The 13917-nt window shown below is 35.0% G+C and overlaps 1 protein-coding gene across 4 annotated transcripts in view; it reads left to right on the plus strand.

Annotated features, from left to right (window-relative positions):
* The window catches only part of WDFY3 (WD repeat and FYVE domain containing 3), a 182869-nt gene that overhangs the window by 47417 nt on the left and 121535 nt on the right, over positions 1-13917 (plus strand). For 3 of the 4 annotated variants that reach the window (XM_006768666.2, XM_006768667.2, XM_006768668.2), the window contains exons 8-11: positions 6496-6963; positions 7939-8040; positions 11476-11669; positions 12923-13380. In XM_006768666.2, coding sequence (XP_006768729.1) covers positions 6496-6963; positions 7939-8040; positions 11476-11669; positions 12923-13380 — 1222 coding nt within the window. The remainder of the gene's footprint in view (positions 1-6495; positions 6964-7938; positions 8041-11475; positions 11670-12922; positions 13381-13917) is intronic. The other variant, XM_015567158.1, reaches the window with a different exon arrangement.

Raw genomic sequence — 13917 nt, forward strand, 5'->3', positions numbered from 1 at the left:
CCAAACTCCCAATCGGCCCTACCCTGAGCATGACTGAGGGTGGCGTCACAACCTCCCAATCTGCCCTGCTCTGTGCATGACAGGGGTGGTGCCCCAACTCCCCAATCTGTCCTGTTCTGAGCCCGACCAGGGGCTGCACCTAGGGATTGGGCCTGCCCTCTGCTACCCGGGAGCAGGCCTAAGCCAGCAGGTGGTCATTCCTCTAGGGGTCCCAGACTGGGAGAGGGCACAGGCCAGGCTGAGGGACCCTCCCAAGGGTTCCTCCAAATTTTTGTGCACTGGGCCTCTAGTATAAAATAACATTGAATATCAACTGTAATTGAATATCAACTGAAAAAGTAAAAGGGTGCTTTTACTTATTTAAGTACATAATAACCATTCTGAACATTCTGAAGTAATGTGAAGCTGGGGGCTTCTAATGGTTTCTTTCACATGATTGTCACTTGGTAAATATGCAATATGTTTATATTTGCATGTAGAATTTAATTAGCCAAAAAATAGCAGCATGTCTGTTTGTTTAAATTTCACAGAACATTATCTATGTATTATGTGACATAGTAGTCAGTTATAAGTTTTTAAGTCAATGAGAATAAATGAATTTATTAGAAAATCCTAAATGTGATTTATTGTAGAAAATTATACTGAAAAGACATGACTTAGATTACTGAGTTGTCAAATTTACTGTGATAAGATGTTCCCTCGGTGTGTAGATTGTATAGAGCTTTTTAAATTAGTCTGTGCAGCCCGGCCTGTGTTGCTCAGTGATTGAGCATCCATCCATCCATGAACCAAGACATCACCATCAGGGAACATGCCCAGGTTTGCAAGTTTTGGGCTTGATCCCAGTAGGGAGCGTGCAGGAGACTGCCAATGGATGATTCTCTCTCATCATTGATGTTTCTTTCTCTCTCCCTCTCCCTTCCTCTCTCTCTTAAAATTAGTAAAAATAAATAAGTTTGTGCAATAAGAAATTCAGGCATATTTTCTAAGCAGTTTAAAGCTTCATTTTCAATATTTGAAAAATAGGGGTATCAAAATACTTCCAATTTATCGATTCTAGCTTGAGTATTCTATACTTAACTCTTTCTCTTAGTTAATTTAAAAATAGCTCAGCAATCTACTTATTTCCTATTTTAGACCTTTGTTCTTTCATTTGGTTAATCAGTATGATCATGACACTGGTATAATAGCTAGTTACAATAGTATAATTTTGTAATGAGAGGATTAATGCAGCAAAATTAACCTTCCCCATTCATCTGCCTGGTGTTGTCTTATCCATAACAGGGATAATAAATATAAAACACAGCACCTCCTGGGATTTCCATGAGAATTCAGTGACATATGTTTCTGAATGCAAGGTTAACTAGAAAGGATGTTAACCTAAAAGTCAGAATTCAGGTGTCCATGAATGACCTAACCTTTCTAAATATCAGGAAAAAAAATGATACAATCTTCTGTAAAATAAATAGATCAAGTTAGATAATTTTTATTTTCGTTTATAATTCAAAATTACCTTTTTCTCATAGCCTACTTTGCAGCATTATGGTATGGACTAGTATATATAGCTTTATTCCACACAAAGGGACTATTGAATGTCTTTTTTTTTTGTCAGGAGTGTTGAGGTATTTTGTATATATATAATACCTCAGTTAATATATAATACCTTTTAGTTATACACACACACACACACACACACACACACACACACACACACACACTAGAGGCCCAGTGCACCCTCAACCTGGGAGGTGATCGGGGCCAGGAGGGGCAGGGGGAATGCGGGAGATTGGCTGTGGGAGCACACTGACCACCGGGGGAAACTCCTGCATTGAGCGTCTGCCCCCTTATGGTCAGTGCGCGTCATAGCTACCGGCCGGTCATCCTGCCCTAACAGTCGCTTAGGCTTTTATATAAATAGATATTTATATATACATAAAATCTATCCATTGTGAGTGTTGGATTTGATGATGGTGATGGTACAACCATATAATTATATGTACACTGGGTGGGGGGTCCCTCAGCCTGACCTGCGCCCTCTCGGGAATTGGGCCTAAGCCAGCAGTCAGACATCCCTCTCACAGTCCGGGGCTCTCACAGTCTGGGACCCCTCACTCCTTACCTCCTGCCTGCCACGGAGGTGGGAGAGGCTCCTGCCACGCCTCTCTACTTGCCAGCCATAAGCCCAGCTTCTGTGCCAGTGGCAGGACGTCTGCGCCCTGGTGGTCAGTGTGCGTCATAGTGACTGGTCATTCCGTCATTCGGTTGGTTTGCATATTAGGGTTTTATTATATAGGATACCTGAAATTTGTTCCGTTTTGATACTGGGTAGTATTTAATTGTTTGGCTCTCCTACCATATATAACCGTATGGGCCCCTTTCTTTTTTTTGCTGCGTTGGTTAATGTGTCTTAATCCAATACTACACAATTTTGATTACTGTATCTTTAAAGTAAGTCTTGAAATAAAGTCACTTAAGTTGTTCAGTTGATGGCATTTATTTAACTATCATGAGTAAAGCTACTATGAACATTCATATAAAATAAGTTTTTGTGTAGATATAAATTTTCATTTGTTTGGGATAAATACCAAGCAGTGAGATGCTGGGTCATTGGTAAATCTATGTTTAACTGTACGAGGAGCTGCCAAACTGTGTTCTAATGTGGCTTTCCCAATTTGTGTTTACATCAGCCACGTATGAAAGTTTACTTTACACCCTCAGCAACACTTGATGGTGCTAGCTTTTTTTTTTAATTTTAGATTTTCTAGTGACTATGTAGTAGTTTCTAATCGTGTTTTTTTTACTTCACATTTTCCTACATAATTTTGAGCATTTTTTCATATGCTTATTTGCCATTTGACCTCTATTTTTGGATAAGTTCTTTATGAAATATGTATTTTAAGTTCTTCTAGTCTTTACTTGCCTTTTTTTGTCTTAGCACTTTATGAAGAAGAGAAATTTAAATTTTGATGAAGTCAAATTTATCATTGTTAAGATACAAGGTGTCCCAAAATATGTATGCACACTTTGAATAATTATTAATTCCAATGGGTTAAATCTGAAAAGGAAGAAACATCAATTAAGCTATCAAAAATGAATGTGTTTCATTTTGGGGGAACACCCTATATTTTATGGATTTTGCCTCATATTAAGAAATATTAAGCGAAGTTTACTAAAATTTTCTCAGTTTTCTTCTAGGAGGTACATATTTTAATGCTTACATTAAGGTTTGAGAATCAATTTAAGTTAACTTTTATAAATGACAGGAAGTAATTTTTTTTTAACAATATGGATATCCAGGTGTGCCAGGTCTCTGTTGAAAAGACCATATATGACGATATGGGACCCTTTCTTTTTTCTGCTCCATTGGTTAATGTGCCTTAAGCCAATACTACACAGTCTTGATTACTGCATCTTTAAAGTAAGTCTTGAAATAAAGTCACTTAAGTTGTCCAATTTTGTTCTTCCTTTTCAAAATTATTTTGGCTGCTCTAGGTCCTTTGGACTTTATATAAATTTTACTGTTGAGTTATCCTATATAATAAAAGGCTAATATGCAAATCGACCGAAAGGCGGAATGACCGGTCGCTATGATGCACATTGATGTTCAGCTGGCTTGCTGGAATGTAACCGTTCACATTGTTTAGCCAGCCTCCTTCTCACTGGTCATTCACAAGTGTAATTTAGTCATTATTTTCCATCTTACACTAAGCATGCATTGATTTCCTTCCTTGCCAGCCCTACTGCCACAACCTAGTTGAGGCTCTGAAGATCACTCATCTGTATGACCATAGGTGTCGTTTTACCTTTTCATTCTTCTATTCATCTCACCACTTCAGATCCATTCTCTGCAATATTTCATAACTGATGGCTTCGAATCTAAAAAATTATAATATTTAGTGTCTGAGTATGGAATGAACTCTTCAATTTCCTTATTTAGACCTTTATTTGTATTGCATTTTACTTACGCGCCTGTATCATTTAGGCTCTTTTTTCAAACATTCACTTTTACATTAGATTCTGAAAATAAGAAAGCTCTATTTTTTGTTGTATTTTCCACTGTCCTTTCACACCTTAGATTAATTCATTTTCTTTTGTTTTTGCTTGTATAGACTTGAAAGTAATGAGATGGTAATTGTCATCTGTTAGAATGATTTCCTCACTTTACCTCTATTATTTTTAGCTATTTGTGTACCAAACAGATTGAAGTCAGTTAATGTAAAATTTGAAACTATACAGAATAGATCAGTTTAGTTAAGATATTAGAGCAGTCTTTTAATTATCTTTTAGATTTAATTATTATTCTCCTTTCTCAGTTAAATATTGTAGAAATTTAATGGTTATGACAGTCCTGAATAACTACCTGATAACATCAGCTTTCAAAATATACTTCAATTTATATGCTACTTATTTTGGTGTTACTATTCAGCTATTCCTTTAGGTACTTTTTCTGATAGAAAGCCAACTGATCAAATTTGTTTACTTCCATTGTACATAAGATCTACTAAATTTGAAAATGATATTACAAATAGAAAATTTCTTTTTCTGGATTAGTCACAGGAAATGATTGAGTTTATGTACAGTAAGACTGATTAGTAATTGAATTCGTTAAAATGCTCTGTTCTAGGAGCCTGTGATGGAGACTAGCAGTCTCTATGTTCCTTGGTCATTTATGTGATCAACCTATTTTAACTACATTATGTTCATGGTCCCTACATGAATTTGATAACAAGTAGGATTAAGGATGGATCAGGGCAGATTTATTACTATAACTAAAAAGAAATTACTAAGAGCCTAATGTTCTGCTGACTACTGCATTTTGAGTGTTATCTTTGTATGCAAGATTATGACATTTTACATTTGATTTAATTGTGTGTATGTGTATGTGTACACATTGTGTTCATTTCAGCTCTTTGTGGTGGACAACTTGTTCTCGGGTTGGTTATTAATATGCCTTGTCTTTTGTCAGTGACATCATTGGAAACCAATAATGAAGATGAAACCTAGGAAAATCCAAATTTTCTCATAGTACCCTAAACTCAGCTCTTTTTAACTCTTTTCTTTATAATGAGTCACTTAGCAAAAAGATGCAAAATATTGGTTAGAGTTATTCTTTAACTTTGTCATCTTTTTGTCACATATAGTCGGACTTTTATATTTGCATGTCCATCAGTCTGTCTAAGCTTATTTTTATCAAGTTTTTTTAAAAAATATTTTTTTTATTGATTTCAGAGAGGAAGGGAGAGGGAGAGAGAGATAGAAACACTAATGATTAGAGAGAATCATTGATCACCTGCCTCCTGCATTTCCCATTGGGGATGGAGCCTGCAACCTGTGCATATGCCTTGACCAGTAATTGAACCTCAGACTCCTGGTTCACAGGTCAGTGCTCAGCCACTGAGCCACATTGGCCAGGCTAAGCTTATTTTTTAATCACCTGATGGTAGTAAGAAAGTGGAGATGTCCTCAAAAAGAACAAGCATACTATTAATGAGGAGCCAGAAGTAAGGATAAATCTTTGGTATTTGCCACATATGGGATAGATTTGTGTTGTAGATAAAATTGAAATCATATATAGACTGAAAATTTTTTTATCTTTGCATTTTTTCAGATAATGCCCAAGCTAGGGACTCTCAGTGGTCTTTCTAACCCATTTTATTTTTCCTAGTTCTGTTTATCCTCTTTCTAAAATCCAGCTTATTCTGTAAGACTCTATGTTAATTTTTTTGGTCAGTCTTGGCAAATGCCTCATATTGCTCTAGATTTGAACCTGTGAATAGTTTTTAGAGGCAAGCACTTGTTTTCATGTGCCTCAAATACTTTTTGTGTTAATTCTTTATAATTATTGTCACTAATTCACCTCATACAAGCCATGGGTACAAATTGAAAATCAGATGTTTAAAAATATAGTTAGTAAAACAAATAAAAATAGCTAGTAGTTGGACATGGATTGCTTTAACAAGCATATGTAAAGAAATTGCAGTTTTAGCTTGAAAATAAGAAATTTCCAACTTAAAGTTCTAATGTTTTAATTATAAGAGGAAAATTGGAAACTAGAGACTTTTTCCCTCCCTATTTTCCTTCTATCATTCTTGCTGTTCTCAAACCTGTTACTTCTTCAGCATAAAAATATGAGAGGTAACTTCTTATAGTCAGGGTCAAGGTTACAGATAATAAAAAGCAACAGCCCTTCTCATTTTCAAACTCTGAAGACTCAATCTATATAAGATGCTTTATTCTCTAAAATTGTATAATGTTTCAACATACACTATTCTTGAACCAGAATATTCTCAATATTGCATTACAAGCTTAATTGGTGTTATTTATCTTTAATTAAATGGCTGAACCTGATGAAGAAAAATAAGACCTTTCATAAAACCAGATGTGTTTTTGTTCAACAGTTGATAAATGTTACAATTTGCAATGTTTAAATAGACCAGGTTGCCATGATTAAACTATCACATACAGCTACTTTTGTGTTCTTATTTTCTATTATAGGTCACAGTGTGAGAAACGTCCAAGCCTTTGCAGTTCTTCAGAACGCATTTTTAAAAGCAAAAACCAACTTTCTTGCCCAGATCATCCTTGATGCCATCACAAATATTTACATGGCTGACAATGCCAATTATTTCATCCTCGAGTCACAGCACACATTGTCACAGTTTGCAGAGAAGATTTCTAAACTCCCAGAAGTGCAAAGCAAATACTTTGAGATGTTGGAGTTTGTCGTTTTTAGCTTAAATTATATCCCTTGTAAAGAACTTATTAGTGTTAGCATTCTCTTAAAATCTAGCTCTTCTTACCACTGTAGCATTATTGCAATGAAAACACTCCTGAAGTTTACACGACATGACTATATATTTAAAGATGTGTTCAGGGAGGTGGGCCTTCTGGAGGTTATGGTAACCCTTTTGCACAAGTATGCTGCCCTCTTGAAGGATCCAACTCAGGCACTAAATGAACAAGGTAAAGCATTTCCCATAATTTTATTTTATTTGACAGAGGTCTTGGGACAAGGTGATCTGTTCATGGTTTGCCTTTCATTTGGTTATTGACTTGAATGACTTACTGATGTGCATTATTGTGACATCTTTGTGAGTATTTCCCAGAGTTAACTTGTTCATTCTGCCTCTTCTCGGGAGTTGGGGAAAGAGGGGGTGGGACCCAGTAAGATGTCATTGTGGTGGAAGAAAATTTAAGGTAAAAACTGAAGAAAACATTTATGATTCACATGACTGGTGTCTACTATTTTTCTAGAGTAATTTTAAAAAGCTTCTAGAAGCAATTGGGATGCTTAGGTGCTTTCAAATGTCTTTGTTAACTATAGAGAACAAATAGTTATATCTCTTCAGTAATGTTATGTATACACACATCTAGTATCATTATGTATCTTAAATTTTATGTTTTTCACCCTTTCTGATCAATCTGATGAAAGTGTGGTAGTATATGGCACTTAAAAGTTAAGTATTAAGTGTGTTGAATGAAATAATACAAGTTAAATAGATAGCACTGTTCATAAATGTTTCTCTTTGGTGCATTATAATCTAGCATTCTCCTAGGTTGTAACATTATAATACTCAAACTTGAATTGCTAAAAAATTAAGAAAACTGTCATATGAAGCAGATATTTTGGTGAACCTCCTTTACAAGGAAAGCACCTGTGAGAAGAATATAATTAATTTTGATTGGCATTTTTTTCTTTTCAATATTTGTTAGATAACTAACTTTCTAGCCTCATCAAAATAAAATCGTAAACATGGATTTTGACCTTACTTTTGGTTGCTGGTAGACATGTGTATCATTTTTAAAGGTTGTATTATATCAATTGTATTAGTAGTAAGCGTGAATATTAAAGAAATGCTTTTTAAATTATCAAAAGAAAATTGAATAAAAAATAAGCTTATAACTTTTGTGATTTAGATTTCTGATCCTTTTTCCTAGGGGACTCAAGAAATAATAGTTCAATTGAAGACCAAAAACATCTGGCTTTGTTGGTTATGGAGACCTTGACATTGCTTCTTCAAGGATCAAACACAAATGCAGGTAATTAGAAAAGCTTCTAGCAAATGCTTTGGGAGGCTATTACCTCTGGTTATGGCTTCTCTAATGATTCTTGCTTTTGAAATACTCTTATCACTTAAGAGAAAAAACTATTGATTCAGTGATGGTACTCATATCTCTAGAAATGCAATACTTTCAATCTTTACCAATATATTAATGACCAAATATTTAAGTGTTATTTCAAAAAATGTTCTTATATTTCATTGTGTGCCTTATGTTTGAAGTATTCTTTTTTCTATTTTTTTACTTACATAAAACAGGTTCTTAGTCTAATAAATTTATTTATTTAAATATTTTCCAAAATATCTGCTTCATATGACAGTTTTCTTAATTTTTTTAGCAATTCAAGTTGGAGTATTATAATGTTACAACCTAGGGAAATATTGCAAAACGATTCTCTAATAAAACTTGCCTCTCCCAGGTAAATTGGATTCATTAAATCTTTTGCTTTATCTTTGGTCTCAATTTCTCTTCAATCCATTTCTACCTGTTATCAACACAGTCCAACTGTATTTATAAATTATCACTCTTGCTTTTAAAAAAGATACTTGAAATTTTAGCCAGTGTCAGAAACCTCTCAGGAACAGTGTGCATACAACTTGAGAGAGAAGTAAGTGATAAGGAGATGAGTTCAGATGAGTGGATTGTGCATAGATCATATAGAGTTTTTTAGGTCATGCTGAGGAATTTGAATTGCATCTTAAGTGTTATGGTTTCGAATCTTAGAGGGAATGCTGGTGGGGTGGGGAGAGATCAACCAAAGAACTTTTATGAATATATGCATAACCCATGGACAGAGACAATAGTGTGGTGAAGGCCTGGGACTGGGGAGGCTAGAAGGGGTCAATGGGGAAAAAGGGGGAACATATATAAAACTTTCAACAATAAAGATTTAAAAAATAAAATAAAAATATTGTTATGGGATGCTGTAAATCAGCGGTTCTCAACCTGTGGGTTGCGACCCCTTTGGGGGGCGAACAACCCTTTCACAGGGGGCGCCTAAGACCATCGGAAAACACATATATAATTACATATTGTTTTTGTGATTAATTACTATGCTTTAAGTATGTCAACTTGTAACAATGAAAATACATCCTGCATATCAGATATTTACATTATGATTCATAAGAGTAGCAAAATTACAGTTATGAAGTAGCAACGAAAATAATTTTATGGTTGGGGGTCACCACAACATGAGGAACTGTATTAAAGGGTCGCGGCATTAGGAAGGTTGAGAACCACTGCCGTAAACAAATGAATGAATGAATGATTGAACTAGCAAAGGCACAAATGCATGTCTATTTGTCTGAATGCAGAAGAACTTAACATTCAACATAGAGGGTTGGGGGAGGGGAGAGGCAAGAGATCAACCGAAGGACTTGTATGCATGCATATAAGCATAACCAATGGACAGAAGACACTGGGAGGTGGATGGTGAGGGCATGTACGGGAGGCAGATGGAGAGGGGGGCGGGCGAGTAGGGGAGACTGGGGGGAGGTCAATAGGGAAAAAAGGAGATATATGTACTACTACTTGTAATACTTTTAACAATAAAATAAAAAAAATTAAAAAAAAACATTTATTTAAAAAAAATATATTGTCTTGTGCACAATGCCATGCGTTAGAGATGTGAAGATAAGATAATTCTTTTCCCAAAGGAATTACAACCTAATTGGAAATATAACTGTATAAGTAATTATTTAAACGCATTTTGGGCAAATGCCAAGACAGAGTTGAATGAATTTAATAGGTAATTCAAACAATTAATATGATGAGATTTAATGGATATGATATTAACAGGTTGTCCATGATATAATGCATAATGTCCTTATTTCTACTAACTAGGTTTAGTTGACTGAGATAGTCAGAAACATAATAGGGGTATACTAACAAGAATTCTTGGACAAATTTTTTGTTGGCATGACCCACAGGGAGGGATGGAACAATTCTAATCTACGAGAGTGGAGAGCTTACTCTGTATGACTGAAAATCACTTTCAGACTGCTACACATTTTTACAAAATTCTTTTCTCATCAACTATCTTCTCTGTGTTAAGAAAGATATTACTAACCGTCTGATTTCAGGCACTTAAAACAGTGCTTTGCTCTTAGAACTATTCAAGACATATTAGTAATAATGATTACCTCATGGGTACTAATGCAACCAGGAAGTAAACATGGTCTTCCATGTGCTAAATTGCAAGCACGTGACTTACACTCATTTCAAGGTCATATAATTCCTAAAAAGTTAGAAATTAGAAAATCACTAAATAGAAAGGACAGTGGCTGCTACAGCAAAATATACTAACACTTATTCTCTCAGGAAATACTTATTGAAACACACACCAGAAGGAAATTCAAGTTTAATGGGAGACCAAACATATAAGTAAATAATACTAAGACTTTGCTATAAAGTATTATAATATAAAGTGGCATATGCAAGGTATTATAAAAGTGCAAAGGAGAGAATGTTTAGTTTGGAGGAAATGCTAATCCGTGATTTAGGTCACTTCGTCCATTTTTTTAATATTGAAGATGGTATTTGATGTGAGAACAGTATCACTTGTGGGCTGGAGCACAGTCTATAGAGCTGGGCTATCTAGGCATAAATCCTACCCTGTCCTTCATCAGCTGTTCGGCCTTGGCCACATTACTTAACTTCTTTATGCCTCATCTCCTATCTGTACAATAGGGGATAAGGATTAAATAAATCAACTGAGTAATGCATTTGGAACAATTGTTTTTGTTTGTGTGCTTTACCTAACTAAAAAGTTTGGTTCCTTATAATTTTTTTCATCGGAGAAGAATTTTATTTTATCCTTTTCTTACTATTTTGGAAGCCTTGTTTAGTTTAAATCTCATTTACTTAGGGTATTGTTTATCTAAAAGCTGTTTATCTAAAAGATTGATTTTTTAAAATCTTTTATTTATTGATTTTTATAGAGAGAGAAAAGGAAGGGGAGGGGAGAGAATGGAGCGTTGATTTGATGTTCCACTTATTTATGCATTCATTGGTTGATTCTCATATCAGTATGTGCCCTGACCAGGGATCAAACCTGTATGTAACCTTGGCATATTGAAACTATGATCTAACCTACTGAAACACCTGGATAGGGTTACGTAAATTGATTTCAAGTATTATTCAGTTTAAACACTTGACATAAAAATATTGGGTCCCTTTGGTTTCTACCTATGAAATTTTTGAATGTTTAGATTTGGATAATTTAAATGTGGTGAACATATCAGGACATTAATCTTGCATTTAAGGAAATCTAGAGAAAATTTGTATATGTCTTTGCTGACACCCTACAGTACAATTTTGTATTGTAATTTAAAAGGTGAAATAGGTGTGTAGGTCTTATTTGCATTCTTTTGAGCTACTCTTCATACAAAAAGATCAAATTTTTCTCCCTTCAAGGAATTTTCCGAGAATTTGGAGGTGCAAGATGTGCACATAATATAGTGAGGTACCCCCAATGCCGGCAGCATGCCCTGATGATTATCCAGCAGCTGGTGCTCTCTCCAAATGGGGATGATGACATGGGCACACTTCTGGGATTAATGCATTCAGCCCCACCCACAGAACTGCAGTTGAAGACTGACATTTTAAGGGTAAGAGTGTGCGTTACTACTCTTCTACTACTAAAATATGTGGTTATTTTTAACTGACTTAAAACTATTATGAACTATTCTTGCTGTTTTCTAAAATTACGTCAAAATAGTAATAGCAGAAGAAAAGGCGGTGTCTTTAACCTGGCCTCCAAGGCCCTGGGAATATGTTTTCTTCCCCCTGACTTCCTCTCTTAGTATCTTTGCCTCATTCTTGCCACAGACATCACAGAAATAATAGCTACTTTCTAGAAGCGTATTTCTTTTAACGTTTACTTTATTCAGTTACTTTCTTATCAATATTGAGATGTTTGCATTTTTTTCTTTATACTATTGTATATTTCATCCTATTTTGATTGAGTATAATTTTGAGTATGCATTTTATTTTAAAAGCAATATTAATTTGACCACAATTTATCTCTTAGACAAGAAGGAAATCTACATGCCTGTCAACATTGGGGACATTTGTATATTTGAAGGGATCATTGGGAAAAAAAACCAAGTACCTTCAAAAGGTGTTTTGGTTGCTAACATTTTTAACATACATTTTCCTCTGTTCTTTCCTCTGTTCTATGTTACAAATTGGATTTGTAACATATGTGTAGGTAAAGCCTCTTCCCAAAGCATCTGTATATGGTGACTTTATAGCAGTTGAAATAGTTTATGTCTTGGCTGTCCTGATTATCTGTCTCATCCTTTCTAAACTAAATTAATTTATATACAGGGTGTCCCAAAAAAATGTATACATACTTTTTTTCTGATAGCTCAATTAATGTTTCTTTCTTTTCAGATTTAAACCATTGAAATTAGTAATTCAAAGTACGTATACATATTTTGGGGATACCCTATATATAGACAGTCATAAGTTCTTGTGACTGTGTAAAATTATACTAGATTATGTATTTTACTTATTTAATAACAACATTACTTTGTAAAAGTTATTGAATTCATTGATAATATTATTTATCACAGACATAGGGAAATCTTTTCAGCCAGGATTTGGATATAGCCTTATTCTATCAAAAGGAATACGTGTTAGTATTTCCTAAAATTATCTTCTGCCTCTATGGCATTTTTTAATTGGCAAAATATTTGATATGCTTCACAGGACTGGTTTTTTGTGGGGGTCTTTTGAGTAAATGACAAAAACATGTATTTCAGATGTTCACAGAATGGTGGTATAGTCCTTGGACATTTCCTGTATGATTTTATTTTATTTTATTTGAATTACGAGTTTATTTTCTTGTCCCCCATAGGCCCTCCTGTCAGTTCTTCGAGAAAGCCATCGGTCAAGAACAGTTTTTAGGAAAGTTGGAGGTTTTGTATATATAACGTCCTTGCTTGTTGCCATGGAAAGATCTTTGAGCTCGCCACCGAAGAATGGCTGGGAGAAAGTGAACCAGAACCAAGTATTTGAACTTCTCCACACGGTGTTCTGCACATTGACTGCAGCAATGCGCTATGAGCCAGCCAACTCTCATTTCTTCAAAACAGAGATTCAGTATGAGAAATTGGCAGATGCCGTTCGGTTTCTTGGCTGTTTCTCAGACCTAAGGAAAATAAGCCCCATGAATGTCTTCCCCTCAAATACCCAGCCATTTCAGAGACTTTTAGAGGAAGACATAACTTCGATGGACTCGGTGTCACCCACTTTACAGCACTGCAGTAAACTCTTTATTTATCTCTACAAAGTAGCCACAGATTCTTTTGACAGGTATGGCTCTGCTCTGTCAAAAGCTCTGAATTAAAAGGGTATACTATATATGACTTCAACATAGAAGCTTAAATTATTATAAGTTAACCTGAAGGAAAATGAAAACAAATGAATCTTCTCTCTCAATTACTTGTCTATCACTTTATCTGTGAATATTACTCTTGCTTTGATGTTAAGTTTTTCAACATAGTCATCTGTGTATTATTTGTAAATCAAGGGTCAGTTAGCTATTTTTTTAATGTATTTTTATTGATTTCAGAGAGGAAGGGAAAGGGAGAGATAGAAACATCAGTAATGAGAGAGAATCATTGATTGGCTGCCTTCTACACCCCCCTACTTGGGATTGAGCCTGCAACCTGGGCATGTCTCCTTGACCAGAATCAAACCCAGGACTCTTCAGTCTGTGGGTCGATGCCCTATCCACTGAGCCAAACCGGCTAGGGCTTTATCACCTTTTTCTGACCGTTAATGTATTGCAGGCTTATTACTGAATTTTGGGAAATGCAATGAGGAAGAAAAAAACACCAAAACCCTCAG

This window comes from Myotis davidii, unplaced genomic scaffold (assembly GCF_000327345.1).
Source record: "Myotis davidii unplaced genomic scaffold, ASM32734v1 scaffold420, whole genome shotgun sequence".
Taxonomy (NCBI): domain Eukaryota; kingdom Metazoa; phylum Chordata; class Mammalia; order Chiroptera; family Vespertilionidae; genus Myotis; species Myotis davidii.